Source organism: Centrocercus urophasianus, unplaced genomic scaffold (assembly GCF_019232065.1).
Source record: "Centrocercus urophasianus isolate 14NV4802_14NV808 unplaced genomic scaffold, USGS_Curo_1.0 seq_10, whole genome shotgun sequence".
In the NCBI taxonomy this organism is placed as follows: Eukaryota; Metazoa; Chordata; class Aves; order Galliformes; family Phasianidae; genus Centrocercus; species Centrocercus urophasianus.
Window position 1 is genome coordinate 29,440,234 of NW_024884142.1, and position 26,134 is coordinate 29,466,367.

At 41.4% G+C, this 26,134-nt stretch overlaps 1 protein-coding gene across 2 annotated transcripts in view; it reads right to left on the bottom strand.

The window, feature by feature from the left end:
- Positions 1–26,134, bottom strand: part of BACH2 (BTB domain and CNC homolog 2) — a 184,867-nt gene that overhangs the window by 38,925 nt on the left and 119,808 nt on the right. For both annotated transcript variants that reach the window (XM_042816053.1, XM_042816044.1), the window contains one exon: positions 9,964–10,218. In XM_042816053.1, coding sequence (XP_042671987.1) covers positions 9,964–10,206 — 243 coding nt within the window. In that variant the 5' untranslated portion in view covers positions 10,207–10,218. The remainder of the gene's footprint in view (positions 1–9,963; positions 10,219–26,134) is intronic.

Here is a 26,134-nt window from a genome sequence, read left to right on the forward strand (position 1 = left end):
CGGATGCCCACATTCTTTTAAACCACTAGCACTGTTGAAGCCCATTTCTGGGTCAATTCATTTACTTGGATGGTCTCTTTTTTCTATTTTACTACCCCAATGAACCCACCTCAACATTGGCTTTAGCAAGTACATTCGACACCGTGGGAACCAAAGGAAGCACAGAGAATACAAAGCTGCTGTTGAATCAGTCCTGGATCACATCTGCCAAAGTCCTCTGTAGTCTCTTAAGCAAGTCTATACACTTTCATTTTGCTTACTTACTTTCTGGTTCCAGCTAACAACGCATCCCAAATGCAGATGAGGAGAAGAAAAGCTTTCCAGGGACTCACTCTTACATAAGATGATAGCTTCAAGAATCTTATACCTAGAGCTGGGGTTTGCAAGGTGTGGTGCTTGGCATTTAGTTGTGCTGCCACACAAAGGAAATGGAGTGCTCTCAAAATGAAGAGCACAGCCTTCAGTCTTATTCTGGAAGAGTGAGCAGCTGCTGCAGGACATAATGTGGACCAAGTGTCTTACCAAACAAAAATACATACTCAAATACAGAATCAGAATCAGAGAACAGCTGGGCTTGAAAGGGACATTAAGGATCATCTGGTTCCAAACTGCCTGTTATAGACAAGGATGCCTTTCAGTAGATTGAGTTGCTCTGATGTAGTTGCCTCAACACCAAAACAAAGATGCCTTTTTTTTGGAGGGTGCCAAGGAATCACTGTTTTCACCTAATGGGACTGAGCCCACCTGTGCCCAAGGACCACTCAGATAGACAAGCAGCAGATCCATTCTACCCCATTCTTGAGAAATGCTGCAGCCAGCCTTCCAGTCAGAAAATCTTCTCAATGCCTCCTGCATGCTTAAAAGATACAGAGGCAAGAAAACAGGGAAGAATAACCTGGGAAGTCTGGATTTGGATACCTTGGCTGCTCTCAGACGGGCAGCAGTTGTGGGTCAGCCTGTTCACTGTCATGTGAGATAATACGAATCCAAGAGCTTAGAGAGAGGTAAACATATCCAAGTAGTTCACACAAGGTGATTTGATCATCGCTGACCTGGTGCACGGACCTGTGCTGTAATTCTTATATGATGCATCAACTTCCACCACAGCACTTATGGAGAGGTGATGACAATATTTTTTTTTTGTCCACAAGAAGCCTCAAAGGTTTTCTGCTAAATGTTTTATCTTACCATTATTTAACTTTAGAGCTGATACCTTTCAATTCCAGCTGCTAGGTGACACCTTGTTTACTTAACGGTTTGACTGTAAGTGCATATACTGTTCTCTGCTTTCCTAAGACCAGCTATGGCTATTATTACTGTGGGTCCCAGGCTGGTGGCAGTCTCTGGGTCACAGCAGGAAACTCCCGGTGCCATTTCAATTATGAATTAACCTTCTCTTCTCCACCATGTCTTCTAAAGCCTCCATCACTGGCTCTTCAGTGACCTAAAGATGCATGATGCAAGCTTTAAGAAAAAAGTAAATAAATCCAGAAATGCAAAAAAGAAAATTAGAAAAGAGAAAATTTCTATCTGCAGGAAACAGACGACTACACTTAAGCACTCTTTTATGATCAGATTAAAAAAGTAAAGGACAGGGAGGTTTACATGCTGCGCTGGTCTGTGTTATCTTAGGACCTTAAATTCTGCCCGACTACATCTGCACTGAGTGTCAAACTTCAAAGTACATAAAACATGTCCCTCAAAGGCAATTTGCCTTATTGTTAGGAAATAATGTGGAGTTATAGACATCACTAAGCTGTTTGTTGCTAAAAACATATGCTGAATTTTCTGTTGAATTTAATCTGGTTTCAAAACAGCTGCCAATGGCTCTCATGATAGCTTCCTCCAGTGAATTAAAACATGCTTCCTATAGATAGACCTGATACTCCCTTTTTATTTAAGTCTTAAAACAACCACTCAAGCCTCATCTCAAGCTTTTGGACAAATTAAATCTCGTCTTTAAAACAGTCCAAACCTGGGCTAGAAGGAGATGTAGTTTGACCAAGTATATCTGAAGTATTTGTTTACTTCCATACAGTAAATAAAGTGCCCAAGGATACAGATTTTAATAGTGCTAGACTGAGCTGGGACTTGGAGCTGTTTGCTGGCAGCATCCCATAAAGTGGTACAGATGAAAATTCAGTGCTGCACAAAAGATCTGAACTGGAATAAACCAGCCTTTTCTCTTTTCAGAGCTTGCATCGCACATGTAACAGCAAGTATGACTACTTATTCCAATAAAAAACACCAATAGCCTGCCTATAAAATTCACAATGAATGAAAATTCTCATTTTCAAATCCTAGTAGGGTTCAACTGCTTTCTGCTCACCTAAAACCTGTATTTCATCTCTGAATTGAACTATACTTCCTACTCTTCATGTTTGTTGACTGCTGCAGTGCATCATTTGAATAGATGCCATATTCCACCCCATAATGTGATCAGTTTCACTGGTAGTTGAGAAAAACAGCCAACATAACATTACTCGCTGGGGAATTCTTGTCAGAAAGTGCTGTACAGAGATAAAGCCTTATCGTCTTTGGGTCTTGGGAACACTAACGAAGCAAAACTTGGTACTGGGATCAGGAAGTACCCTACAGGTTCTGGCGTCAGATGTAGTGAAGCTGAGCGATGACTTATCTGGGCTCTATCTGTCTGTTCAAATGCCAGATGCTTGGTATTTCTGGACTCTTAAAAGAGCAGCTACTTATTTTTCCAATGCAAAAGAAATTCAAAGCTTTTTTATAGAGGGAGAAAAGGAAAAGGTATGAGACTCGAAAGAAGAGAGGGGAGAAAAGCAGGATGTCTTTCAGACTACAGAGCCAGAGTGCTACCAGCACCAAGGAACAACTCATAACCATAACTAAGCCACCTCGGCTTCAGTCACACCCAAATACACACTTAAATACAGCAAACGCCCCCCCCCTTGTTAATATTTAATCCACCATACGTACTTACCGCTTCTGCTTGTTCCCTTAGCATGGTCTACCTCTACTTTTTGAGATGTCTTTTACATTTTAAACTATGTTTTCAAATTTTAAGCAAGACAGTTTCCACACTACAAACTCCTTTGCAATAGTGAGGACAAGCACAGCCAGCCAATCAGGCAGGGCTCACCCTCAGCAACAGGCATAGGTATAACGAAGGCAATAAAATGGGGCTCACTTATTGCAGCAGAGAATTTCCTTCTTTGCACTAACCTCAATATCCCCTTCTACAGTATATTTTTATATGCTTACTTGAATCAATAAATTGATAGTACAGCTACCACCAAAGGGAGAGAAAGGAGTTACTGCAAGATTTTCTCCCCTTTACATGCATGTATGCATGGATTTTGTTGCTATTGTATTTGACTTTTCTCCACTGAAAAGGATCAACAGGGAGTCACCTCCCATCAGAAAACAATGGGAATTACACCACACAGAATGACAAGGAGGTGGCTTGTTTCATCCCTGCACTGCAGGGCTGGAAGCCTTTGCAGCAAGAAATGGATAGCATTTCTTGTCACACAGTGATGGTCTCATTTCTGTTTTATTGCTCAACTGCTAGAAACAAAATACACTATTTCTATCTTGTATTGTGCTATACGTGCAACACACACAAAACATTTCTGTCTTGTGGTTTCTCCTAATTAGTATCATTACCACTGAAGACCTCAAAAAGTACTGGAATGCTCATTTTTATCCTCAATATCGACCCATGGCCTCCAGCCACTCTGTGTCGTGAGTGTTAGCACTATGAATCAGCAGCAAACACACCACATTCCCTCAGAGGAGCTTAGGAAACTGAGGAGACAGCTTCCGTCCATACGGACTCACTGGAGTGGTGCTGCTGAGGGGAAGATGAAAGACAAATGGATCTGAAGCCTCACGGTCACAACCTCTTGAGGCTGCTCTGCAGAAAGCCTTTGGGTAGAGGTGGCAGCAGAAGGATTTCAGGTCACTGATAACTCCTGAGCCATAGCAGAAGTCACTCAGGCCAGTGCTGTGATCTGTGAGGAACACTGCTGGCTGATACAGCCATGGAAAGAGAAAACCACATAAATGCTGAGAACTAACCATAGCTATTCCTAATATGTAAGATGCTCTGAAAGTAGTGCTTCCTATTTCTTTCCATGGAAACGACAACAAAGAACACAATAACAATATTTGATAGAGCAAATTCTATGCTACAAAACACTATTTTTCAATGTAATCATTAACTGATTACAATGTAACCATTAGCTGATTTGCATGGATAAGTTGATTGAGACACTCTTCATTTTGTGTGTGACAGCTGTTCATGACCATCTAGAATGAGACTTGTCTTTTGCATTGATAGCCATTGCTGAAATGCAACATCCGCTGCCTCACTGTGTTTACATTCACTGTTTGCTCTCCATAAACATTCAGCAAGCATTAATGAATGTTGAGTGGTGCCATTTTCTCCACATGGAGGAATTCAGTTCTACCTCTTTGCTTCTTACAGATGCCATTTTGTCAGACTGCCCCTCTGCTGCCATCTGTCACAAAGCAACAAAATGTAATGGAATATTGGTTAAGAGCTATTGGGCAAAGTTCCACCTCTACTGCCATACCACCAACAACATACACCTCTGACATCATGGGTCAACCTAATAAAACAGGAGGCATTACTTTTGAAGGAGCCATCGTATTAATAGTGTCCCAAAGAAAAAGGGTCTTCTCTTGTTCCCTGCTGTTTAACATCAGCCTTCTAGCTAGGAAACAGGCATGCAGCAAGCAGTTGCTTCTTACCCCCCTGCTCCCCATTCCCACATTCATCATCTCTACACTCCTGCGCAGAGCACTCATAGTTCAGTCATTTCATTTCTTACAGACACTGTATTCTTACATACACATGAGGCATAGGGAGAGGAAAGAGATGAAGTAAGAGAACACTGGTTATTTCTAGGGTGAAAAAAAGAATAGTAATCTCTGTCAGCTGGTGGGAGTATGTAATAGCTGACCTCTTGCACTCTGTCTTTGATTTTTCCCTGAACCCGATCATCTTCTGTTGGCTAATTCCCACTGCTTTTTCCTCAGGCTGGTGGGCTGGCATGGATGGTTAACAGCTGCCAGGATTTCTCCCCCATCAGCGCCGAGTAATTCTAATGCTAGCTGCCTGGCTCCATCCCACCCAGGGTGCCGCATGCCTTAGCCTTCCAACACGATCAGCTTTTGCCAGCCTTGAGCCTAAATCTATCTCCCATCCTGCCTTTCTTCTTCTTCTGATTAACTATGTGAGGGAGCCAGCCTGCCTCAGCTGAAGGACCAGATGACAGATTTCACAGGGCTGGACCTCACAGGGAAACAGCAGATTTCATAGCAGCCTTAAGTAAGTAGAAAAGTAATGAAGACGCAGAGCAATTCAGCACACAGTGTATGCCAGCAGACCTCTACTTTGAACACTGCTCCATTAATTGTACGGAAGAGCAGTGCAGGTCAACAAAAGTGCTCCCCAAGCACATCACACATCCCTTCCTACAGAGAAGAATGACCTGGAATTACCTGATGAAGGTTTTATTTATGTGTACATCTCAAAGCCACAAAAACCCACGCGGGTTTGGGAATTTCATTTCCAAGATGTAGGAATCACAAACAACAGAGGAGGTTTGTTGCTGCTGTTCCAATGTTTTCCTCATTGAAGGGAAGTTGTTTTCAGAAAGCAAGGTGTACACGATATCTGTGCAGACGGTGCTATTCTGGCCAGCCCCCTGCTCTCAGCCTGCCCAGCCAGACCTGCTCCCTGTGCACTTTTAACAGAAAAGCCAGGCAGGTAATAATAGCAAATAAAAAGCCTATTCTGCAGAGTACTGGCTCTTTCTCAAGGAAAGTAGAGTACCACTACAGCATGAATGACTCAATCATCTACTCAAGAGCTATTACTTGCAGCGATGAAGCAATGTTAATTGGATAATGGCCTGCTGCCAGCTAATATTGGCATGACCTACAATACCCTTGGCTGACAGCCGTGTCTGCCTCTCTATCACACCTTTTTTTGTAATCTGGATGGGAAGTGGAAACCATTAAAAATGCCTCATAAGTGCCATTTAACTTCTTATCATGAATTAAAAGCTTAATTAAGTGCCTTGTTAAAGGAAGGAAGACCAGCTTTTGTGATTAAATAAAACAAAACAACAGTTAGGGGTATGGATTAAATGAGTAACTTTACAGCTTCAAACTTGAGTCCTGGAAAATATTAATTTTTGGATGCATTTAACAGCAGCTGCTAGATGAAAACAGCAAAACTGCTATAAAATACCCAGGGTGAAAAGCACATGAGATTGTAGTTGTTTACCAAAACTGCAAATGAAGAGGAAAGTGTAGAAGTTAAGAGTATTGGGGTCCTTTTTTATGAGCTGTACAGAGCTGCAGCTGACACACTTCAGCCCTCAGTCTCGGCTCTGAGTCCTGTCACTTCACATGCTACAACCACATTTGAGCACTTGCTATTTCGTGGCTGTTTTTCCAAGCACTTATCTAGACACTGAAATATGCTGCTTTAAAAAGAGGTGTAGCATGAAATTGAATTACTGGTGTTGGCTTGAAAGGGTTTATGGAAACTCTTCAATCAGTGCAAAATTAGCTCCATACTGACTCAGTTTAAATAAGTTGATTAGGAAAAGGTTTTAACTAAGGCACATTAAGTCATGCTTGAAGTGACATGAAATGTCCAAAACAAGGTTTTACACTGGTTTGAAATCCAGTAAGCTCAACTAGGCTGCACAGACATATTGCATGTGCAGAATGTGTCACTACTGAAATGATGAGCACATCATAAAGCCTGCACTTACTGTAATTGGATATAAACAAGAAATAATGTACAAAACATCTGCTCGCTGTTTAGCTAGACAACAGTTAACAAGGACTGGATGCCAGATTAACAAAAAAGACCCAATATGCTATAAAGTAAAAAAGAAACCCTCTGCAATCCAGTCTTCAGAGGCAGATTTACTGCTCTGAATAATGAAAAAGAAGTTCTTTTGTTTCATGTTAAGTTTCCTCATGCCAACATAACATGACTGCAAAAGCTTTATATATAAAGCCTTACCCAGCTTCAACATCAAGCCTTTGATAAATAATAATGGTCATTCTCCATAATTGTGTACTTCAGCAGTTTTCAGACCACAACAGAATTTAAAACACAATTCTTGCATGACTGACTTAAAAATATCTTAGATAATTTAGGAGTTTTGTCACCTTTGGGAAAGTTTTGAACTGTGAAGACTATATTTAAAAGCAATTTGTGATCTCTGATTTACTATTACAACCATATGCCAATGAAAGATGTTTCTAAGCTTGACGCTAACTTTGACTTTTGTCTGAATTTTTTCCACTGCTGCCATAACTCTCTATGTGAGCAATTAAGTCAGTTCTCACATATAACTTTAGAAATAATTCATGGGTTTCCGGAGCTCTGCAGACCATGGACTAAAAACAATAGCAATGGGAAGAGCCATCAGCTTGTGAATTGAAAAAGACTCTGCTAACTTCTTTTAATGCAGTATATACAAGATGGTTCTTTACTCCACATTATCAGCTTCCAAAAAAACCCTGGTGCTGCAGCTCCTTTTGTAAGCAGCTCTGACACGCTTCATTACTGAAGACACTTCACATATCTAAGCACAGGAAACTATCATGGTATACATCCCAAAGAGCAGCAGCAGAAGCAGAGGAGTGCACCTTAACCAAGCAATTATCAAGAAGCCACAATCTGCATGAGGCAGCTCTTGTTAAGCCTCAGTGACTAACATCTAAGGATTAAAGGAAATTATTTAACTGACCACCTCACACACAACTACTCAAATACGTTAGTCACTGAGCAAATTAGACTCCATGGAGCTACTAGCGATGCATGTGCATGTGGAAGATGTATGTGCAATTACGAATTAGTAACTGTGCATATCTCTTTTGATAGGCCAAGGATGTTCCTTTCTGCTATGAAAAGGTAAAGACTCTTCAAGTGACTGTGGCATGTGCTGAGGTGGAGCACAATTTCAGAGTAAGGAAAAAACCTTACGACCCGGTTTGACTGCTTATGCAAAAGCAGGGACTTTACTGGAGCTGTAGCAGCAAACAGTGTAAACTTAACTCACTAAGGCTTTTCGATCTTGAGATACATACTAAAATATAAAACCTCAATACTCCATTTATCTAAAGGGGATTTATTTAAATAGAAATAATTTGTGGTTGCAAAGGAAGAATGCTTTTTTTAATATACCATCTAATATAAAACACATGTAAAGATAAATTTTTGTGTTTCAGATCTTTAGTGTCATATAAACCCAGGACTGTGTTATTAAGTCCCATCCTCTGGTCTTGAAGGTAAGCAAGCACGGTCCCTCTGTCACCTTACTCCTCACACTCATTAGTGGCTCAACACCTCACTGCTGCTGTGATTAAGTATCTGCTAACCTAGTTTAACTAAAAGCCATCATAAACCAATCAACCATCACTACTGTCAACAGTCTTTTACTATTAAAGAGAAACTTCCCCCTTTTAGCTGTTTCACCCGCTATGCCTACATGGAACTGTACGTCCTTGCAGCCATCACTCTGGCAGCATGAACTTGCCATAGCCTTAGCCTTTTCTCCTCCTCCTTATTTAAGCTGGGGTCCTTCTTAACACCAATCACTCTTACATTCTTCAATTATTGTTCTCAATTTAAGAAATCATACATGGTATCCAAGAGGAGGTCTCACCAAGGCTTTGTAGAAGAGCCCTGATGCTCTTGTTGCACATGTCAGTCATTGGGCATCTACTGTAACCTCTCTGCTTCCACCACTTTGCTTTGCAGGGTAAAAGCTATGCAACACTGCCTGAGACATGATTCTTCCACTGGAAATTATTAGTGGACAGTGTCGAATCATTGTGTGCATCCTAGCATGTCCTCTGTGATATATGTGAACTCCTATGCAAAATGTCTGGGTTGAAATCTCTTCATGAGTAATACTCAGTGTCAGGACTTGTGAAGTCATGCCCAGTGACCTACTTCTTCCAGTGCTCTCCACCTTGCATCATAACAACATCACAATACCACTGAGGTCTCCAGAGAGCTAAATCAGAGAGGGGAAAAATGGTGTGTGACACTTCAGGACCTGTCATCACCTAAAACAGTCTCATACTTCTTCATTGGTGTTAAGCAAATTATGTTGAAAACCCCTCTGCCTCATGCTGTAGGCCAGAAGAGCTCCTTCCAGAGCAACTGCCTTCCTGAGCCTTGGGGATGTCACCACCACAGAGTGACCTGCACAGGTGGGGACTCAGGGCAGGCAGGGGGTGACCGCAACCCTTGCACATCCCTGCCACCAGCATGCCCTATGGTATCTTCAGTATTGCAGTCATAGAGCTGTGAGGAAATTACAGTGGGGGTGGAAGCCAGCCAGTGAGATTTTGTGGTAAAATAAAGTAAACTTTCCAGTGAGGTATGTATTTCCTACGTCCCTTGGCTTCCTGCTGTGTGAGCCATGCTGCATGAGAAAAACCCTGCATTTTGACAAAATGTGTTGGTGCTTTCTTGGCAGAAAAAGCATGGCTTGAAACAGTTAAATCCCAAAGCAGTTGTGAAGACAAGAGAAAGGAAGCAAGGCTGAATGGGACACAGGAAAGGGGAAAGACGAGAACAAGGATACGAACTGCTGGAGAGGGGTGGGCAGCGATGAGACTCCAAACAATGTGACAGTTCAAATGACTTTTCAACAATAACCTGCTGTCTAACAGCCAAGTGACCCCTTTCAAATTTCCTGTCTGGAAGAGCTGAAGAATATTCGGGTACTGATAATGTGCTGAATGAAGTGATAAATACTGAAGCGTTTTAAAGCTTTGCTGCTGTAAACGTGAGGAGTGCTGGCAGGTTTTGCTCTCCCCTAGTGAAGAAGGCTGTGAGAACGTGTTCATCCTCCAGCTCCCAGCGATCCTCAACCCATTCCAACCCCAAAACCACAGCAGCAGCAACGAATAGCATACCTCTTCTGGCAGGCTGACAACCAGGTCATTTTCCGTCTGCCCCACCAAGGCCTGCAAGAAGTACTCGCTGCAGGCGGCCAGCACAGCCCGGTGGGCGCGGAACTCCTTCCCCTCCACGATGAGCGTCACGTCGCAGAGAATATCCTGCTTGCGCTGGTCATTTAAGCAGAGGAGAATATTGGTACAGTGCACTGTTGACTCATACACATACATGGGGGAGTCAGTCTTCTCATCCACAGACATGCCGTTCACACCCTGGAGCGCAGGAGAGGAAGAACAAAACACAGACAGGTAGTGAGAAGCAACGCTCGATTTAGTAGGTGAAGCAACATTACATGGGAAAGTTTAGAAGATTTTAGCAAAAATAGCGAGAATGACTACTGGGTCTTCTAATAGTGAAAAAAGGGGGGTTTGTCCTTGCTTCTGTTATTTTGACACTGAGGGAAAAAACCCTCAAAACCCCAGCCTTCTCTCAAGAGGACTGAGAGTGCCATGTGGTTCCACTGAAGACCCCACTCAAGCGAAAGGCAAGGTGGGCTGTATCTGATGGAGCCAGCCTCCAGATGGAGTGACTTCATTTCTCACTCAGAAGCAGAGATATTCTAAGCCTTAAGGGGGAGAGAAAGACGTTTGGTTGCTTTAGAAGAAATCCATTTCCAGGTTTTCACACATTCACTTGTGGTTTAATGTCATTTACAGAAAAGTGCACTTTCTGAATTCCAGGACCACAAACACAGGAAAATCCCCTGAGCTCTGCCGAGCTCCAACTATGGGTGGCTGGGCAGCACGTGGGTGCTGGGGCCGTTCCCTCCTGCTGAGTCTCCCTGTGCTGACAGCAGCCCGACGTCTGTAGGACATACAACATGCGCTACCAGACTCTGAGTTAGGAAGTTCCCTGCCTGTTGCTCTGTCGTTTCTGACGCATGTCGCACTGTCAGCACCTCTCAGCACAGCCATCGGGTTGCGGTGGTGTTGGGGGGGTCAGGTTCCCTCGACACCCAGCACTGCATGAACCCCGTCAACACTTGGACACATTGAACTCATTTTTCTCCTACCCAAAACTTCCTACTGAGCATCAGACTGAATGCTGTCTGCGTTACTTTCCTGCTTCAGCTTTTCTGACTAAGCAAGTGGAAACCCCGTGCTGTGCTGAAGCACACTTGGTACCTGAAAACAAACTGAACATTTGTTTGAAGGTTTACATGGGAAAAAGGTTTATTTGTATGTATCAGTCTACCTGCTGCCAAAAGGAAAGCAGTGCAAACGTGCAAACTTCAACTATTTTAAGGAATTGTTCTTGTCACAAACAACAACCGCCTTCCAAGCAGCATGACTCAGAGCTGAGGGTGACAGAGGAGAATGTTCTGGTGTAACACTGCTGTGCCACAAATACTTGACTACTGTGCAAAGTGGAAGCAAAATCCCTCCTCCACTACTTTTTTTGAAGAGGATCTTTGCAGCATTTTCCTTTCCTAATATGATAGACAGGTACGTTGGCAGATAGAAAATATCTTAAACTATTTCTCTTGCATTCAAACCAGGATACTGTTTTCCTAAGGTGTCATTCAGAAGATAGTGATAAACCAGACAAGAATGGGTTTAACAGGACCTGCGTTCTGCTTGTAAATATATCCTGAACTTCTCAATGATAACTCCATCTTCCCACTTCTATCGTATTTATAAGCCATTGGCTACGATGCCTCTTTCCAAAGAGTTATTTTTACCAACATTATGGAACTCTCATATTATCACAGTTCTTAGTGGAATGCTTACAGCATCTCTCTAATGGAGATTTACAACATGCTGACTCAGCCTACGTTTCTGGGTACACTGAAATGCCTGCATTAACAGAAAAACAAACAATGCGACATCCACCTTCCTTTTACTGACTTCACACCCAGAGATGAGATGCAAAGCTGCTCATCTACCTGCACACAGCTGCGGGAGGGAGACATCTTGTTGTTTCATGCTACATGTTGGATTTCTTAGCCAGAGGAAAATCCATTCTTTTTTTTACATCGTACAGTGACACTAACGAGAAGAACTGACAAGCAATCATTTTATTAGCACTACGGTAAGGCACAGAGAAAATGATACTTGGCTCATCCCACTCACAGCTTTCTGTGTAACTGAACTCTGATGCTAACGATAGTGCTACAGTGATGTTCTAAGTGGTCACTCTTGCGTGCTATGAAATGCAAGAGTTTACAAGAACAATCTAGTGGGAAAACCTGAGAGTTGCAAATGACAATGCAATGGGGAAAGCTTTACATTTTCTTTTTTCCAGGCGTGTCTTCTGCCTGTAAGTATCAGATGGTGACGAAACATACAAGAAACCTGAAACCTGACAGGTAATTAATACAACACCAATTACATTTTCAGTGCCTTTATTTTTTTTAAAACAAAAATCACTGTTTGCTTGAAATCGTTTTTTTTACAGTAATACTGCAATTTGTGTGAATCAAACCCTGAATTAGTTGGTTACTAATTAGTAATTTCCTACTTTTTAACTACAGCTCACATCAGGTGCTTTTTTTTTTTTTTTTTTTTTTTTTTAATTAGTTGCACACCCTGTGAGGTGATGACAGTACCACAGTGAATTTCCCCACTGGCATGTGTGTCTGCTAGCAAACCCGACTGATGTGCTGCTGCAGTGCTGAGGCTACACTGGGGTAAGCTGGGGCAGGGTTATGGTTCAGGACCACCAATTTAACAGCTTTTAATCTTTCAATGGAAGTGATTTCCATTCTTTTCCTTTCCGTGAGCTGCCGCTGACCCCCAGGCACAAGGTGTTTCCTATCCAAGATGGCTTTATCTGACAGGAGCAAGATGTTAAAGCCCCTGAGGTACACTGCTTGTTTTCACAGAGAAAGGGGTCAGTGCAAAGGGAGAAGACCAGTGTAAGGTTTTGGAATACAGAAGCATGTAAATTGTTAATCATTTTATTTTCTCCTCTCTCAAGAAGAGAAAAGCAAAGACTTGGCTCTGAACAAGCAAGCAGGGCTGGAACTCTTTCATACAGCGTTAATTCAAAATGTGTACTTTTTTTGCTGAATTTGATATTATGCTGAGTTTGCAGAGCATTCTTCATGGAAATCATTGTTATGCACTTGGTATTTCTTCAAACTGAAGAGAGAATGACTTAGCAAGCCTTTCTCCAGCCTGAAAGAACACGCTGTGCATTTGTTTGCATATAGGTCACCATCTTGCCAGAAAAAGCCTCTTTGAAACAAAAGTTTCCAGCAAATGGCAAGAGCTACTGTGGGCAAGGAAAGCACCACTGAAACCTTGAAAAAAAAAAAAAAAAAAAAAAAAGCAGCTGCAAATAAAGGCCAGCAACTATGGTGAAGCAAAGTAGAACTCTGCCTGCCCTACGCTTCCACAGTCCTTGATGGGAGATGCCACTTAGTCCAGTGGTAGGGACAGCCCGGAGCTGAAAAACCCTCCAGGGGCCTAAAAAGTCATTCATGGAACATCTGAATCACTTGGGTTTGCAGCATGCTGTCTGTATGAGTTGGCACTTGCCCCAAGCTCTCCAGGAACTTCTGAGTTGCTACCAAAAATACATTGCCTACCATGAAACCCAGCTCCAGTCTCACAAGAGTAGAGGGTAGGCAAGGCTCTGCCTGTTTTTAAAGGAAAATGTTAGAAAGAAAGAATATTATCATGACAGACCAGAAAGTCCTGGCAACAGAATGGGGTTAATTAGATGGGAAAGTAAATCTAGATCATGGTAAAGGTGCAGAATGCTTAACCAAGCAAATTATCATCGTGACAAAGCAGCATGGCTTCTGTACAGAGAAGTCATGTCTCTGATCTGCTCTATTAGAATTCCTGAAGTGTGTCAAATTAGCAGCAAGGAACACGGGTATATGTAATTAGTGTTGACTTTCAGAAATCCTTTGATAAAGCCTTTACAAAAGGCTGCTAGAGAAGCTTGATTGTCACAAGGTAAGAAGCTGCATCAGACTGGAAATCACTTAGGTTAAACTGTATTAACAGAGAAGGAATACACAGGCTATTTTCAGCAGGTTAATAGTAAAATATCTCCAGAAATGAAACAGCATAAGCTGTTAATATGTATCTATGGACATACCACCCACAACACACTTGAATTCATCTGGTATCCATAGTTTGTCCTCTCCATACTTGGAGGTTTTGGACCTTCTTTCAGCTAGGTGCTGCACTAGAAACCTCTTGACATCCTTTCCAACAAGAACTTTCTGATGATCCTACACTGATGAGTGACCTAGAAGACTATAAATCATGACAGTGAAATTGAAATGGATAAAATTAATTTAAATGTCAAAGGCAATAAGGATTGTTGGAAAATTCAGAAAGACAATACAAAAAAAAAACATTAGATACTACAAAGTGTTGCACTAAATCCAAGGCACACACACAGGTGGCAATTAGAGGAAAAAATGGATTTTCATAGAGTGGTTGAGGTTGGAAGGGATCTCTGGAGATCATCCAGCCCAGTGCCTTGCTCAAAGCAGGATGACCTAGAGCAGGTTGCTCAGGACCATGTCCATCAGCGCCTGAAATACCAACAAGAAGGGACAACCCACCACATCCCTTGCCAGCCTGTTGCAGTGTTCGACTTCCCTCACTGCAAAACAGGGACTATTTGATCTGTAATCCAAATTCCCATTTGTAGTCTTTCAGGAAAAAGTCAGACTGAAGACATACAGCCTAGATCTTTAAGGCTATCCAAGAACGCAAGATGCAAAGGCAGAGTTAAGAAAGAGAAACATTTTAATACAGAGATGATGTATTTTCTAGTCACTTCTGGTGTAATGCAGTGTGGTATATGCGTCCAGTTTCCCATGTTGAAACAAGGAGAATAGAAATCCTCACGAGGACAATGATAAATATGATTGTCAAAGGAGAAACAGCCCTCCTCAAGACCAAATGTATGATCAATTTGATAAACACTATACAAAAAAAATACAAAATAGAAGATAAAAGGTCATAGCAAGATTGCTATGTTTTTCTTTTGAGGTTACAAATATGAGAGCGCATCATCCACGTAAAAGGTGATGTTATGCAGGGCAGAAGTTTACATGGAATGAAAATTCACACTCCAACGCACTGGCCAAAAGCACACTGCCTGGGCAGGGATCATGCCTGCCAACCACAGTCGTAGACAGTGATTATTTGATGGATGTGAATGCAGGTGAAATCCCAAACCAAGCATCTCCAGACTTGTCTCCTAAAGTGCTCACCCTCTGTCTCCAGCTCCAGGAGATGGCTGTGGACATTGAAGCCGCAAGCTTGAGGGCAAGCAGTAGGGAGCACCTGTCCACAGGTGGTGTGTGTCCCTGACACCAGGGGCTCCTGCACTGTTTTTAAATGGAAAGTGGGAGGAGAATAACTTTCCATGGCTCCCTTGCTCATCTAATATTTTTTTCTACAAAAAGATACAATATGTGTGCAATCAACACCTTGGTTTTAAAGAAATTTATCAATAACTGAAATTTCAGAGCTCCTAAAATGACCATCCTTATAATTGGTTATTATGATCTCTCAATTATAGATATAACAACAAAGTATATGATTATATTGTCACTGCTTTCCTTTAAAAAGAAACTATTGAAAGGCTTAATGATTAATTCACCATTTTTGAGAGCTCACTGTAATGACAGAAGACTACATACAAAGGTCTCCTCAGTGAGCCCATTATTCAATTAATATATGCTGAATACCAAGCAGTCATAGTCATATGAAACTCCTAAGAACTGTGTGAATTTTTAACCAATTAATTATCAATTACAACATCATAAAACACCAGCACAAAAATAGAAATAATGAAATTTAATTATACATTATTCTTCTTAGTTGCTGCAAATACTATACAAGACTGATTTTGATTAATAATTCATACAGCAATAAAGTATCAGGAAAGATAATTATACTGTGCCACAATTCTCACACTGATTTCTGTAATTACAGATTACAACAACGTTAGCAATTTAAAAAGGTTAGGGAGCAGTAGTAATTTGCTATGTCATCCTCAGCAGTATTAATGCCTTCTTCTCTCTGCACCCCAGATAATTGAAAATAGACTAGAAAGCCGCCAGGCGACATGGGCTTGCCTACTGCCAAGGCTACAGTGGGTGCCAGGGCCATTTGCAAGAATATCTTCAAAAATAAGCTTTCCACATTGTTCAAGTAACTTCAGCTAGAAAGTAGAAGATACATAGCCAAGTGGAAAAGACATTACACAGCATTTATGGCTGGTAGCAGCCGGCATGCACTACTGCTGAGGTGATGGCTGGTGCTTCTGACCTTACCACCTCAAAGCAAATCTTCATCTGACCACAGCTGGAAATGGGAACGGATAAGGAAAACTCAAGCAGCTGCTGGGGGCCCAAGAAGCATTTGGTAATGCTGGTCTCCAAATCAAATCAAGTGCTCACAGCTCAGGGACAATCCTCCAAATATTTTGGCTACTTGCAGTGGTTTTGCTATCAGAAGACTGCACACAAGTAAAAGTCTACTACAGATTCAGTTGTGCCATGGATCTTTTTTTTTTTTTAAAATAGGTGTCAGGATGCCTGTAGTCTTCTGTAAAGAATGTTTATTTAACCCCCAGATGTCTACTCTGCAGAAACTGTGTTTCAGGTTGTTCAGAGGCTGGTACCATAACGAAGCAGGGATTCCTAGTGGAGGCAATCTTGAAGAGTCCAAACACATTTATGTTCTACACATGGATAAAATCTGTTTCTTGACTTCAAAGAGTTGTGTTGTCATTGTTTTTTGAGAGAGTAATCCAGCAGAATGCTGTAATGATAGCTCACAGTCTTTAGGGACTGGCGTTAACTTTCAATTAAAGTCCATACATAGTACATGCGTAGATATATAAGTGTTCTCTACAGGCCTACGCAGCAAAGTACATGTGTGTTTTTGACTCAGGAAAAATAATTATGCTACTAATTGTCCTAAACTCAGTAAATTTGCCTTAGTTCATCATGCATTTTCAGTGTTCTTGTGATATAAATGGTGATGTCTTCAAGAAAGAAGCAATAGTGAACAGGGTAGGGAAGATAGACACCTCTGTCCTTATTTTTCAGACACACTCAACAAACATATATGTATACGAAAAGTGAGGAACACAGGAAAACTCCTTCCTGACAAAGTCTCTTCTCATGGCTTCTACATGGCCCTTACAGTAGCTGGCTATGGTGGAATGGGACTGGAACCAAATCTGTTACTCAAAATAGCTTACTCAAAGCACAATGGGAAATGCCCAATCTTGAAACAGTGCCAGGAAACCACGAATCAAAATAAATAACATATTATTGTTATGTTATATGTTATACAGTGGCCAAAGGCTTCAGGACCTTGGGGAAAGAACACAACCTGTTGGGTTACTCTTGGTTAATCTGGATTGCTAGATTAAAGAATCAGAGATTAAAAACTGACCCAGTGATTTCTTTTGTTTGTTTTATATATATATCATCGTACTTTAGGATAGTAAAGAACATGCTTCTCTTTTGAAATCTCTTTTGCTACTATGACTATAAAAATGAAGGCCAGGCTGAGCTAAAACAACTATTGCTTCTATTCTATTCTTTTTGTAGCCTCTTCGTGTGAAATATTACAACAAGAAGTTATCTGGGTTCAAAACTATTCATTTTCCTTATGTGTTGTTCTCAAGGAAGAATACCCTTTCAAAACTTCAGGACAATTCAATGCTGAAGCTTTGTTTTTGGCTGCTATCAGTACTTACAGTTGAATGAGTATCTAAAATGAGCACTGTTTTTTTGTGAAATTCCTCTGGAGGAGAAAACTTCTCTCTCAGAATTACATTTCCTGGTTAATTTTATCCTCACTTCTCAAGCTGTATCAATTACTGGCTTTTTTTGAGTGTTTTGTTTTGTTTTTTCCTTCAGAACTCGCTAAAGAGGCTTAATCTGAGGCTGTGACCAAAATCACTGCTAACGATTTCAACTATTCAAACTGTAGAGGTTGCACACATGACAAAAGACCACTTTTTTTCCTGTTTTACTACATGGTTGTTCTGGAAAAAAAAAAAAAAAAAAAAAAAAAAAATTGGATCTTGATTTTTTTCCCCCCCATAAAATGCAAACTTTTCATCTTTGCTATAACTTAGCAGACATTTAAAATATCAGTCATATTTCTGTGGGACACAAACCAGGGTGTCTTTTGGAACAGGCCTGCTCTGATTACCATGCAAAGAGCAAGACCACATGCAGTAGGTGACAGGGCTAAATTTGGGACAGAATTTCTTAGGGAATAAATTCACAGCTTCTACTCATAGAAAAGAATACAGGTGCTGCGTTCTCCATGGTATCTGAGTCAATATCTGCTTGTGCTGAGTTCTTGACAACTGAATGTATGACAGCAATAATGTTTGTCTTTGATGGCATATGTACTGAAGGAAAATAATTTCCTTATCCTTAAATCACAGTTTTTTTCTATTCTAAAAATAAAAAAAGATCTACTGACTACTGTAGTAAGATGCACAGATTCATGTCCTCTGAACACTGGAAAGCCTATCAACATATGCAAGTAACTATTTTCAGATGTTTTTATAACCATGGAATGATCAGAAGTTCAGTGAAAAGACTGTCTAGCAGCGCTACACCATGAGATTTTGAGGGCATTTTTGATCCTTCAAGAATCTGAGCATTGCCATTTTGTTATTGGAAGCTTTTAAGCGAGAGCTGCAAGTATTCCCATCATCTTCACAATCTGGCACATGCCTAGATTCCTGTTTAAATTCCTTTTATCCATAGTCCAATCCTTACTCTGGAACTGAACTGCCTTTCCTGTTGCCGACAGTAAATCATCTGCCAATGAAAGGCGCATGGAAACCATCGCTTATGCTGCCAACACCTAACAGGCTACAGCCAGGCTAAGCAGAGAGGATGTGGGATGCAAATGGGCATTTTGTCTGAACACACCAGGAGGCTGAAGAAACCTGTGGGTAAAGATTTGATGCATTTGGAGTTCTGGTTCTGAGGGTGCCTACAGTCTGCACCTGCTGTCTGGGAGAGGACTGTGAAAACAGCAGAAGATGATGAGAAGTTTTACTTCTGTAAGATTTAGAAGAGCTTACAAAAGCGTCTTTGCCATGGTTAAGATCAAGGGATTAAAGTTGCAAATACCACTGTAAGGAGAAATAGGATTTTATCTTCATTTTAGGATACTAAGATTATCTATCAAGCTTTTCAGTGCAGCTTTTTCAAGTTTATTTGGTTTCTCTGCCCCCACAAAACTACAATGTACTCGACATACTTAAAGCTGCAAAAGCCATCAAATCAAATAGGAGATTAACATACAAAACCCAAATCTAAGCTACATGTTATCCCAGGGAAGCAGAGTGGCTTGATTATTTCTATTTGAATTGGCACGCTCTACCATGGGAGCTTTAATCTCAGGGCATTCCTTCACTGGGTCACAAACCCGAAAGGCAGAAACGACCATCTCATCTGGTCTTAAAAGCTGCCTTTATCATGGAGACTTGGTGTGTTTAGAAAGCTCTCTTTTCAACTGTTACTGGATTAGCCTCCAAATTCTCCCTTGACAGATCCTGAGATAGATGTTCTGCTACTTTACCCAGGGCTGACACCAAGCTAAAGCAGCCTACAGTTCCCTGGGACATCCTTTTTTTTTTTTTTTTTTTTAATTGGAAATACAGTTGGCAGCCTTCCAATTTTCTGGAATTTCCTCTATTTCCCAAGATTTGTTATAAATTAGCAAGCACTTACCAGAGCTTTTCAGCTATATCCTTTAAGTCTTATGGATGTAAAAATTACTAGGATTTGTTGTCAGAATGTTGAATTTCAACCACTCCTGCCTGTTTCAAGTCCCCTTTTTCTATAAGAAGCAAACTTTCTCTTCCGTCCACTTCATCATACGTAACGAATACGTTATCTTCCATACAAAAACAATCTAAGGAAACATTTCTGCATTTCCTGCTTTCTCATTTTTTTTTTAATATTGGATTAATCAATGTTTTACCACTTCTATTTCTTCACTTAACCTGAATGGATTTGTACTAGAATAATGATTTTTTGTAATTGATGACAGTGTAAAATCATAATTTTTGAGCAGTTGATGGAAAACTCTTCAGCAATTCAGTGCATTCAATGCTTTTTACATTAAATGCACTATTATGCCAATACAACAGTTCTAACTTTGGAAAACATCTTTTTTGGTTCTGAGTACAGTGCCAACATACAGTTATAATCTACTGGCAGGTGTTGTGCTTTGCTTACAAAAGGTCAATGTCAGCAATTTGGGGCCCCATGATTCAAATTATTTAAGCCTGTAAATAATAGCATCTGACAAACTGCTTCCCTTCTCTCTCCATTTTCCCTTTCTCTCATGCAATATGTTATAAACACTTATTTTCCAGTTTATTATTAAGCAAGCCATTCCCATTAACACTCGTATTTTTGTTCATGTGCCCCCTTTTCTCATACCTACCACGTAACACTAAGACCTTACCAAGTCTTAACACTAAGTCTAATAAAAAGTCAAACTGTCCATTTTGTACAGCCCTAATGACTTACGTACACCAAAAGCACCACAGGGTTGGCTTAAATGGCTTATTTATAGTAAGTGTGCAGCCCACCTACTTTTACTCATTTATCTTTAAGTAGAACATACTATTGGTAGAGAAGAAGAAGCCACCAAAGCAGACAACCCAGACATTTTTGGAGACCCACAAAACCCAAAGCCATTCATCATGCTCAACAACACGGTGACCGCAGCCCATTCCTACCTTCTGCCCTTTCTCTCCTTTCCCAATGGGACAGAACTCTCCAGGACACCTAAATGCTCAGAGTGACACAGTGAGGGCCTTGTCCCTGCAGTGGCAGTCTCTACAGGCACCCACTCCCAAGATCATGGCAGCCTTGACCAAGGACATGCTTCAGGCAGCTGTGACCGATGGAAGCTTTGACTGCCTGATGAAATGTATCCCACTCCTACAGTCTGGACAATCTTTGTGAGATAACGGTGTTTGATATACAAACAAATAGCTCTTTTCTCAGAAGAAAAGTCTGTATGCTTTTTCTTCTGAAAACTGAGAAGCTATATTTTCTATGGATTTCAGAGACATGCAATTAAAGAATGTCAAATTTGCATGCATACAGAATCTAACTGAAGGGTGAGCAGGCCATGTTACAACATTTCTTGCTTGACTTGACAACCCTAATATTCTTTTAACAGCTCCTGTGCATAATTCCCTTACCTTAAACAAACTAAATGTGCCATTGTGCAACCCAACCCTACAGCTTACACAAGTCAGGAGCAGGATGGAAACCTCGAGGTTTCTGCTTCCCAACAGCTGCTGGCTGATCATGACAGCAAAGCAGTTTGCTACATCACACCAAATAGAGTTAAAGTGAGCAGAGCATGGCTCTGAAGCCTCCCTTGGTTTATCAGAAACCAGATTTCAGAGGCAGCGTTAGCCAGAAACTACCAGTGGCACAGGGATTTCTTTTCAGAAGTTTTAACCTGGTCTGGCTGGTTGAAAGGATTTCCATGGGAACAGTGACAGCGGCAGCCACATCCACAGCTCCAAACCTTTTTCCAGCTGTGATTTCACATATTTGCTCCACAGCATGGGGGCACCAGAGCTTGAGAAGAGTTTAAAAAAATTTCAATCATTGGCAAATTCAACACATAATTTTAAGCTTTATTTCCCTACTTGATTCCCCTTCAGCTGAAACACTTTGGTAGTGGTTTCCCAACTACAGTCTCTGAGAACATCCCAGTGAGAAAATTGTAACCCCGTGCACCTGAAGCCTGGCAGATGTATTGTGGCTGAAAACATAGCTTTGCAGAAGGAAGCTGCTAGCAACAGTGACGAGATATAACGCAGGCAGTCCTATTTACACTGCACATGTACAATAAGAAGCACTGGGAGGTCCACATGCAGCAGGACTTAGCTGGCACATTCCAGCACTTATGGGGCAAGGTGTTGAATACCTTTAATGAGATTTGAAGGAGCTCCGCAAAAAGCAGGATCAACCCATAAACACATGAAGACAAGGAGATTACACTACAGATTGATAATTATACAGTATAAACAATCTGGGATAAAACTCTTTCGCTCCGCTGGAGACTGTCATGTTTACGTACAAAGTGAGGAATCTATAAAGCTTATTGATTAGTATTTCAAATGCAGCTAATCTAAAAGCATTACTTATTATTAGGTAAAATACACAATACAAACAGAAGCTAGGAAACAATCAATACTTCTGAGCGCCTGCAACACCCTACAGCAATTTTTGTGCTAAAAAGGGGAATAAGCTAGATGGCAAACTCTTGTGCCTGGCAGTGAGTTCCTCCCTCTGCATACATCAAAGCTGGAACAGTTTACAATGTAAAATCAAGCACTTTTTTTTTCTCGCTTCTTCCCCCTCAGCTTGTATGTATCCTAACTTTACCTAACCCATACTGTTAGGGCTGAAATAAAAAAAAAAAAAATTATAAAAAAACCAATCCACAAATTCTTCCAACTGAATCGCTGTATTGTGCTTTTCGGACTTGCAGAAGAACGCAAATATTGTTATGCAGCATTAAACCCAGTATTTCTAGATGAACTTGACCACATGGGTGATATAGCTTCACAAAAACAAGAGACAGTTTTTCATAAACAGACTACACAAGGATTTTGCTATTAGCCCAATTCAAATACTGTGGAAGCAGTCAGTTAATTTGTAACTATCAGAAGTCAAGATCAGGTAGGTGTACCTACAGATTCATGTCATTAGTTGGAAGAATTTAAGTCCCAGAGAGACACTGCCCAGTTATATGCCCAAAAAAAGCTATTTTTTTTTAAACAAACTATTTGTTGCTTGATGAAATTTGGGACAGTTGCTACTTTGTTATGAATGACACAATGCTCTTCCATCACAGCATACTGTGCTCCAGCACTGTGTCTTAAAAGTAGACATGTATTTGCATATGCATATACTTCTGCATGTTTATATAGGTACATGTGTGTACACATACACATGCATGCATATACACAATGCACAGCTAATTAATATCTCTTAGGAAATGAATATTGATGCCATTGCATGTTTCTGCTAAATGTCATACTGTCTGGTATGAACATTCCAAACATATAAAAACGTAATTTGGAAACACAGAGAGTGACAGATCAAGGGAGAATGGTTTTCAACTAAAAGATGGGAGATTTACGTTACATAATTAGGAAGAAATTCTTCACAGCGAGAGAGGTGAGGCATTGGCACAGCTGCCCAGAAAAGCTGTGGATGCCCCATCCCTGGAGTTTTTCAACACAGGTTGGATGGGGCCCTGGGCAGCCTGAGCTGGTGGTGGGCAGCCCTGCTCATGGCACAGAGTGGAGCTGGGTGGTCTTCAGAGTCCCTTCCAATCAAAGCCATTCTATGATTCTATGAAACTATCTCAACTAAAAGGGTCATTGGGCCAGGTCAGTCAATACAGCTACCCAGATTTGTATCACTGGGAAATACTCCTTTGACTCGGTGAAATTATGTGGACAGTATTTTCCGTAGCAGATATTCCATTTATTTGTCAACATAAACACACAGGTCCAATCCTCTCCTCTGCGTGTGGCAAGAATTTTTTCAAAAGGAGCATAAGAAAGAGGAGGAATTTGTGCCAACTTTTTCAGTAATAATCAAAAAGAGATGTACAAAAAAAGCTCCAAAACAGGACTAGTTTAGAGGCAATGCTTAAAAAGTTGAAGAGATAGGGAGGAGCCAGGAGTAAGGATGCTAGATGTACGGGTGAGTGGAAGAATCTGAGATAGAAGGAAAAGAAGCAAGCTTGCCTCAGAAGAGAGGAGGCTGTGGGTTAACAGGAGGAAACGTGGAGAAGATCTATCTGGAGATGTTTCATGGGAGAAGGGAGAAGTGAGGGGGAGGCTGGTGAGGTCAGGAGCCTCCAGGAGGAAAGAGGTAAGAACAGAGAGTGGTTCATGGGAAAGGGCAGCTAGTTTACAGTGTTCTCACTATGCAAAAAGCAACTCAAGAGGCCAGACATAAAGACAATGCATACTAGTGTGAGTATGTACAGATGCTTGGAGGAAGAAGAAAGGAGTGGGCAGGCAGGAGAAAGGCTGTGCTGCCCAGAGCAGGGAGAATGGCTGCCAAAGAGTTCAAAAGAGAAATGGGAATGGAAGTGAGGTGGAAAAAAAATGTTGCTGGAAATTGTCCTGTCCACCAAAGGGATATGAGATAAAGCTTTTTCAAAGGGAGAGGAGGAGAAGTCACAGACTCTCAAAGGAGAGTAGAGAAAAGTGTCAGAGAAAGGACAAGAGGGGAGAAGCAATTTACTAGTGAGAGACAGTAGAGTGGGTGATGACATGATGCCAAGAGATGGTAATCCACCTGATTGAAGAAAAAGGCCCAAGAGATGCCAAGTAAGAGGCAAGGAGCAGAGAGGCTATGGAGGTGGCAATAAGAGCCTCAGCTGAAAATAAAGCTGCCAGTGGAGCAGCCTGAATGCAAGGGAAAAGAATCAAAGAATGGCTTAGATTGGAAGGGATCTTAAACATCATCTATGTCAGAGATGGGGGACGTTTCAGCAGGGAATGGACAGACATCCAGCAACCACCAGGATGGTCTTGGAGGAGAAACAGAATAGGAAAGAGGGGAAAAAAAACAGCTCACAATAGGTGTCCATGGACAAAAAGGAAGCTTTCAGTAGAGCTATGTGGCTGTGTGTGATTGATGTCAGCTTCTTCTTGCAAAACGGAGGCACAGCACTGCATATGTCTCTCTAAAGAAAGCAATGTGGACAGCAGCTCCTGCATGTTACAGAAGGAAAGAAGGGATGTCCTGGGCATGGCGAGGAAGCACTTGGAGCTCAGTATCCTGAGTTGAGCAGCTAGCACAAAGGCACTTGCAAAGCACCATCTTTGCACAGCCCATCAGTGTGGGTATGGTTGTAAATGAAGACCTAAGTTTAGGCTCGACATCCCTTTGGAATAAGAAGGTTCAGCTCCTCAGGAAAGTGACTCCTGAATAATGTAAAAACTATATTATGAGTGGCAGAGGGGTTGATTTCCAAATTAAGAAACAAAACACAGTTTCCTTACTGCATGGCACATATTTCTGAAGGTTTTACTTTCTAGTAGCAAGTAATTTATCTTGTGTTAAAGTCTGAAAAGTCTCTACTAGTTTTGAACTTGCAGACAGCTGGGAAATGCCTATTTAGGCTTGTATGCACATCTCTGAGTAATTCCACTTGCTAAATGCTCTTCCAGAAGCTGCCAACTGCTTTTCTAACATTTTGCTAACTAGGGAGGGATCTCACATCACATTATCATGTATCATGTGAAATAACAACAGGATGCTGGAGAAACAATGTGATAAAAATCAGGTAGTTTAGAAAGAAATTAAAGCCAATTGATTTGCACCAAAAAGGTCTGTAGCACATATACAGCATTTCAGAAACAAAGGGTACAGCTTCTAAATAGCAACAAAAAAGAAGTGCAAATAGCATTTGCAGAATTTGTCAAAGTAGATTCCTTCTCTTTGTGACAAATCAGATGAGACTGAAGCCCAGGACCCCTTACAAATGTGACTTGCTAGCACTCTGCTAACCCACCACAACCAGAGCGACAGCCACCTCTGCAGCATGGCAGACGTGATTCAAGCTGGCAGCCGCCTGCACGTGCCCACACTGCTTGGCAAGCTTTCTGCAATATTCATTGCAGCAGGCCAGAGGGAGTTGAGGCTCATGGTGCACAGAACGCCTTGCAGTGCTGCTGCACAAGGCGGAAGATGCCCTGTGGATGACTGGAGTTAGCAGCCCAAGTGGAGGATGGTCAGAGGCCACCAGGAGAATAAGCATCCTGGGCAGCACTTGGGCTACATAGGAGGCAGGCTGGAAGGAAATCAAAGAAATCATTTTCCATGTATGTGTGAATGGAACTGCAAATAGCTGAAGCGGGGTTTGCAATATCAATGTCTGTTATGAAAACGGGTGGGCAAAGGCAGGTTATTTTCATACAATCATCAAGGTTGGAAAATACCTCTAAGACCACCTAGTCCAACCATCAACCCATCACCACTATGCTCTCTAAACTATGCCCCTCAGTGCCACAGCTACACCTCTCTTGAAAACCTCCAGGGATTGTGACTCCACCACCTCCCTGGGCAGCCTGTTCCAGTGCCCGGTGTTGCAGTTC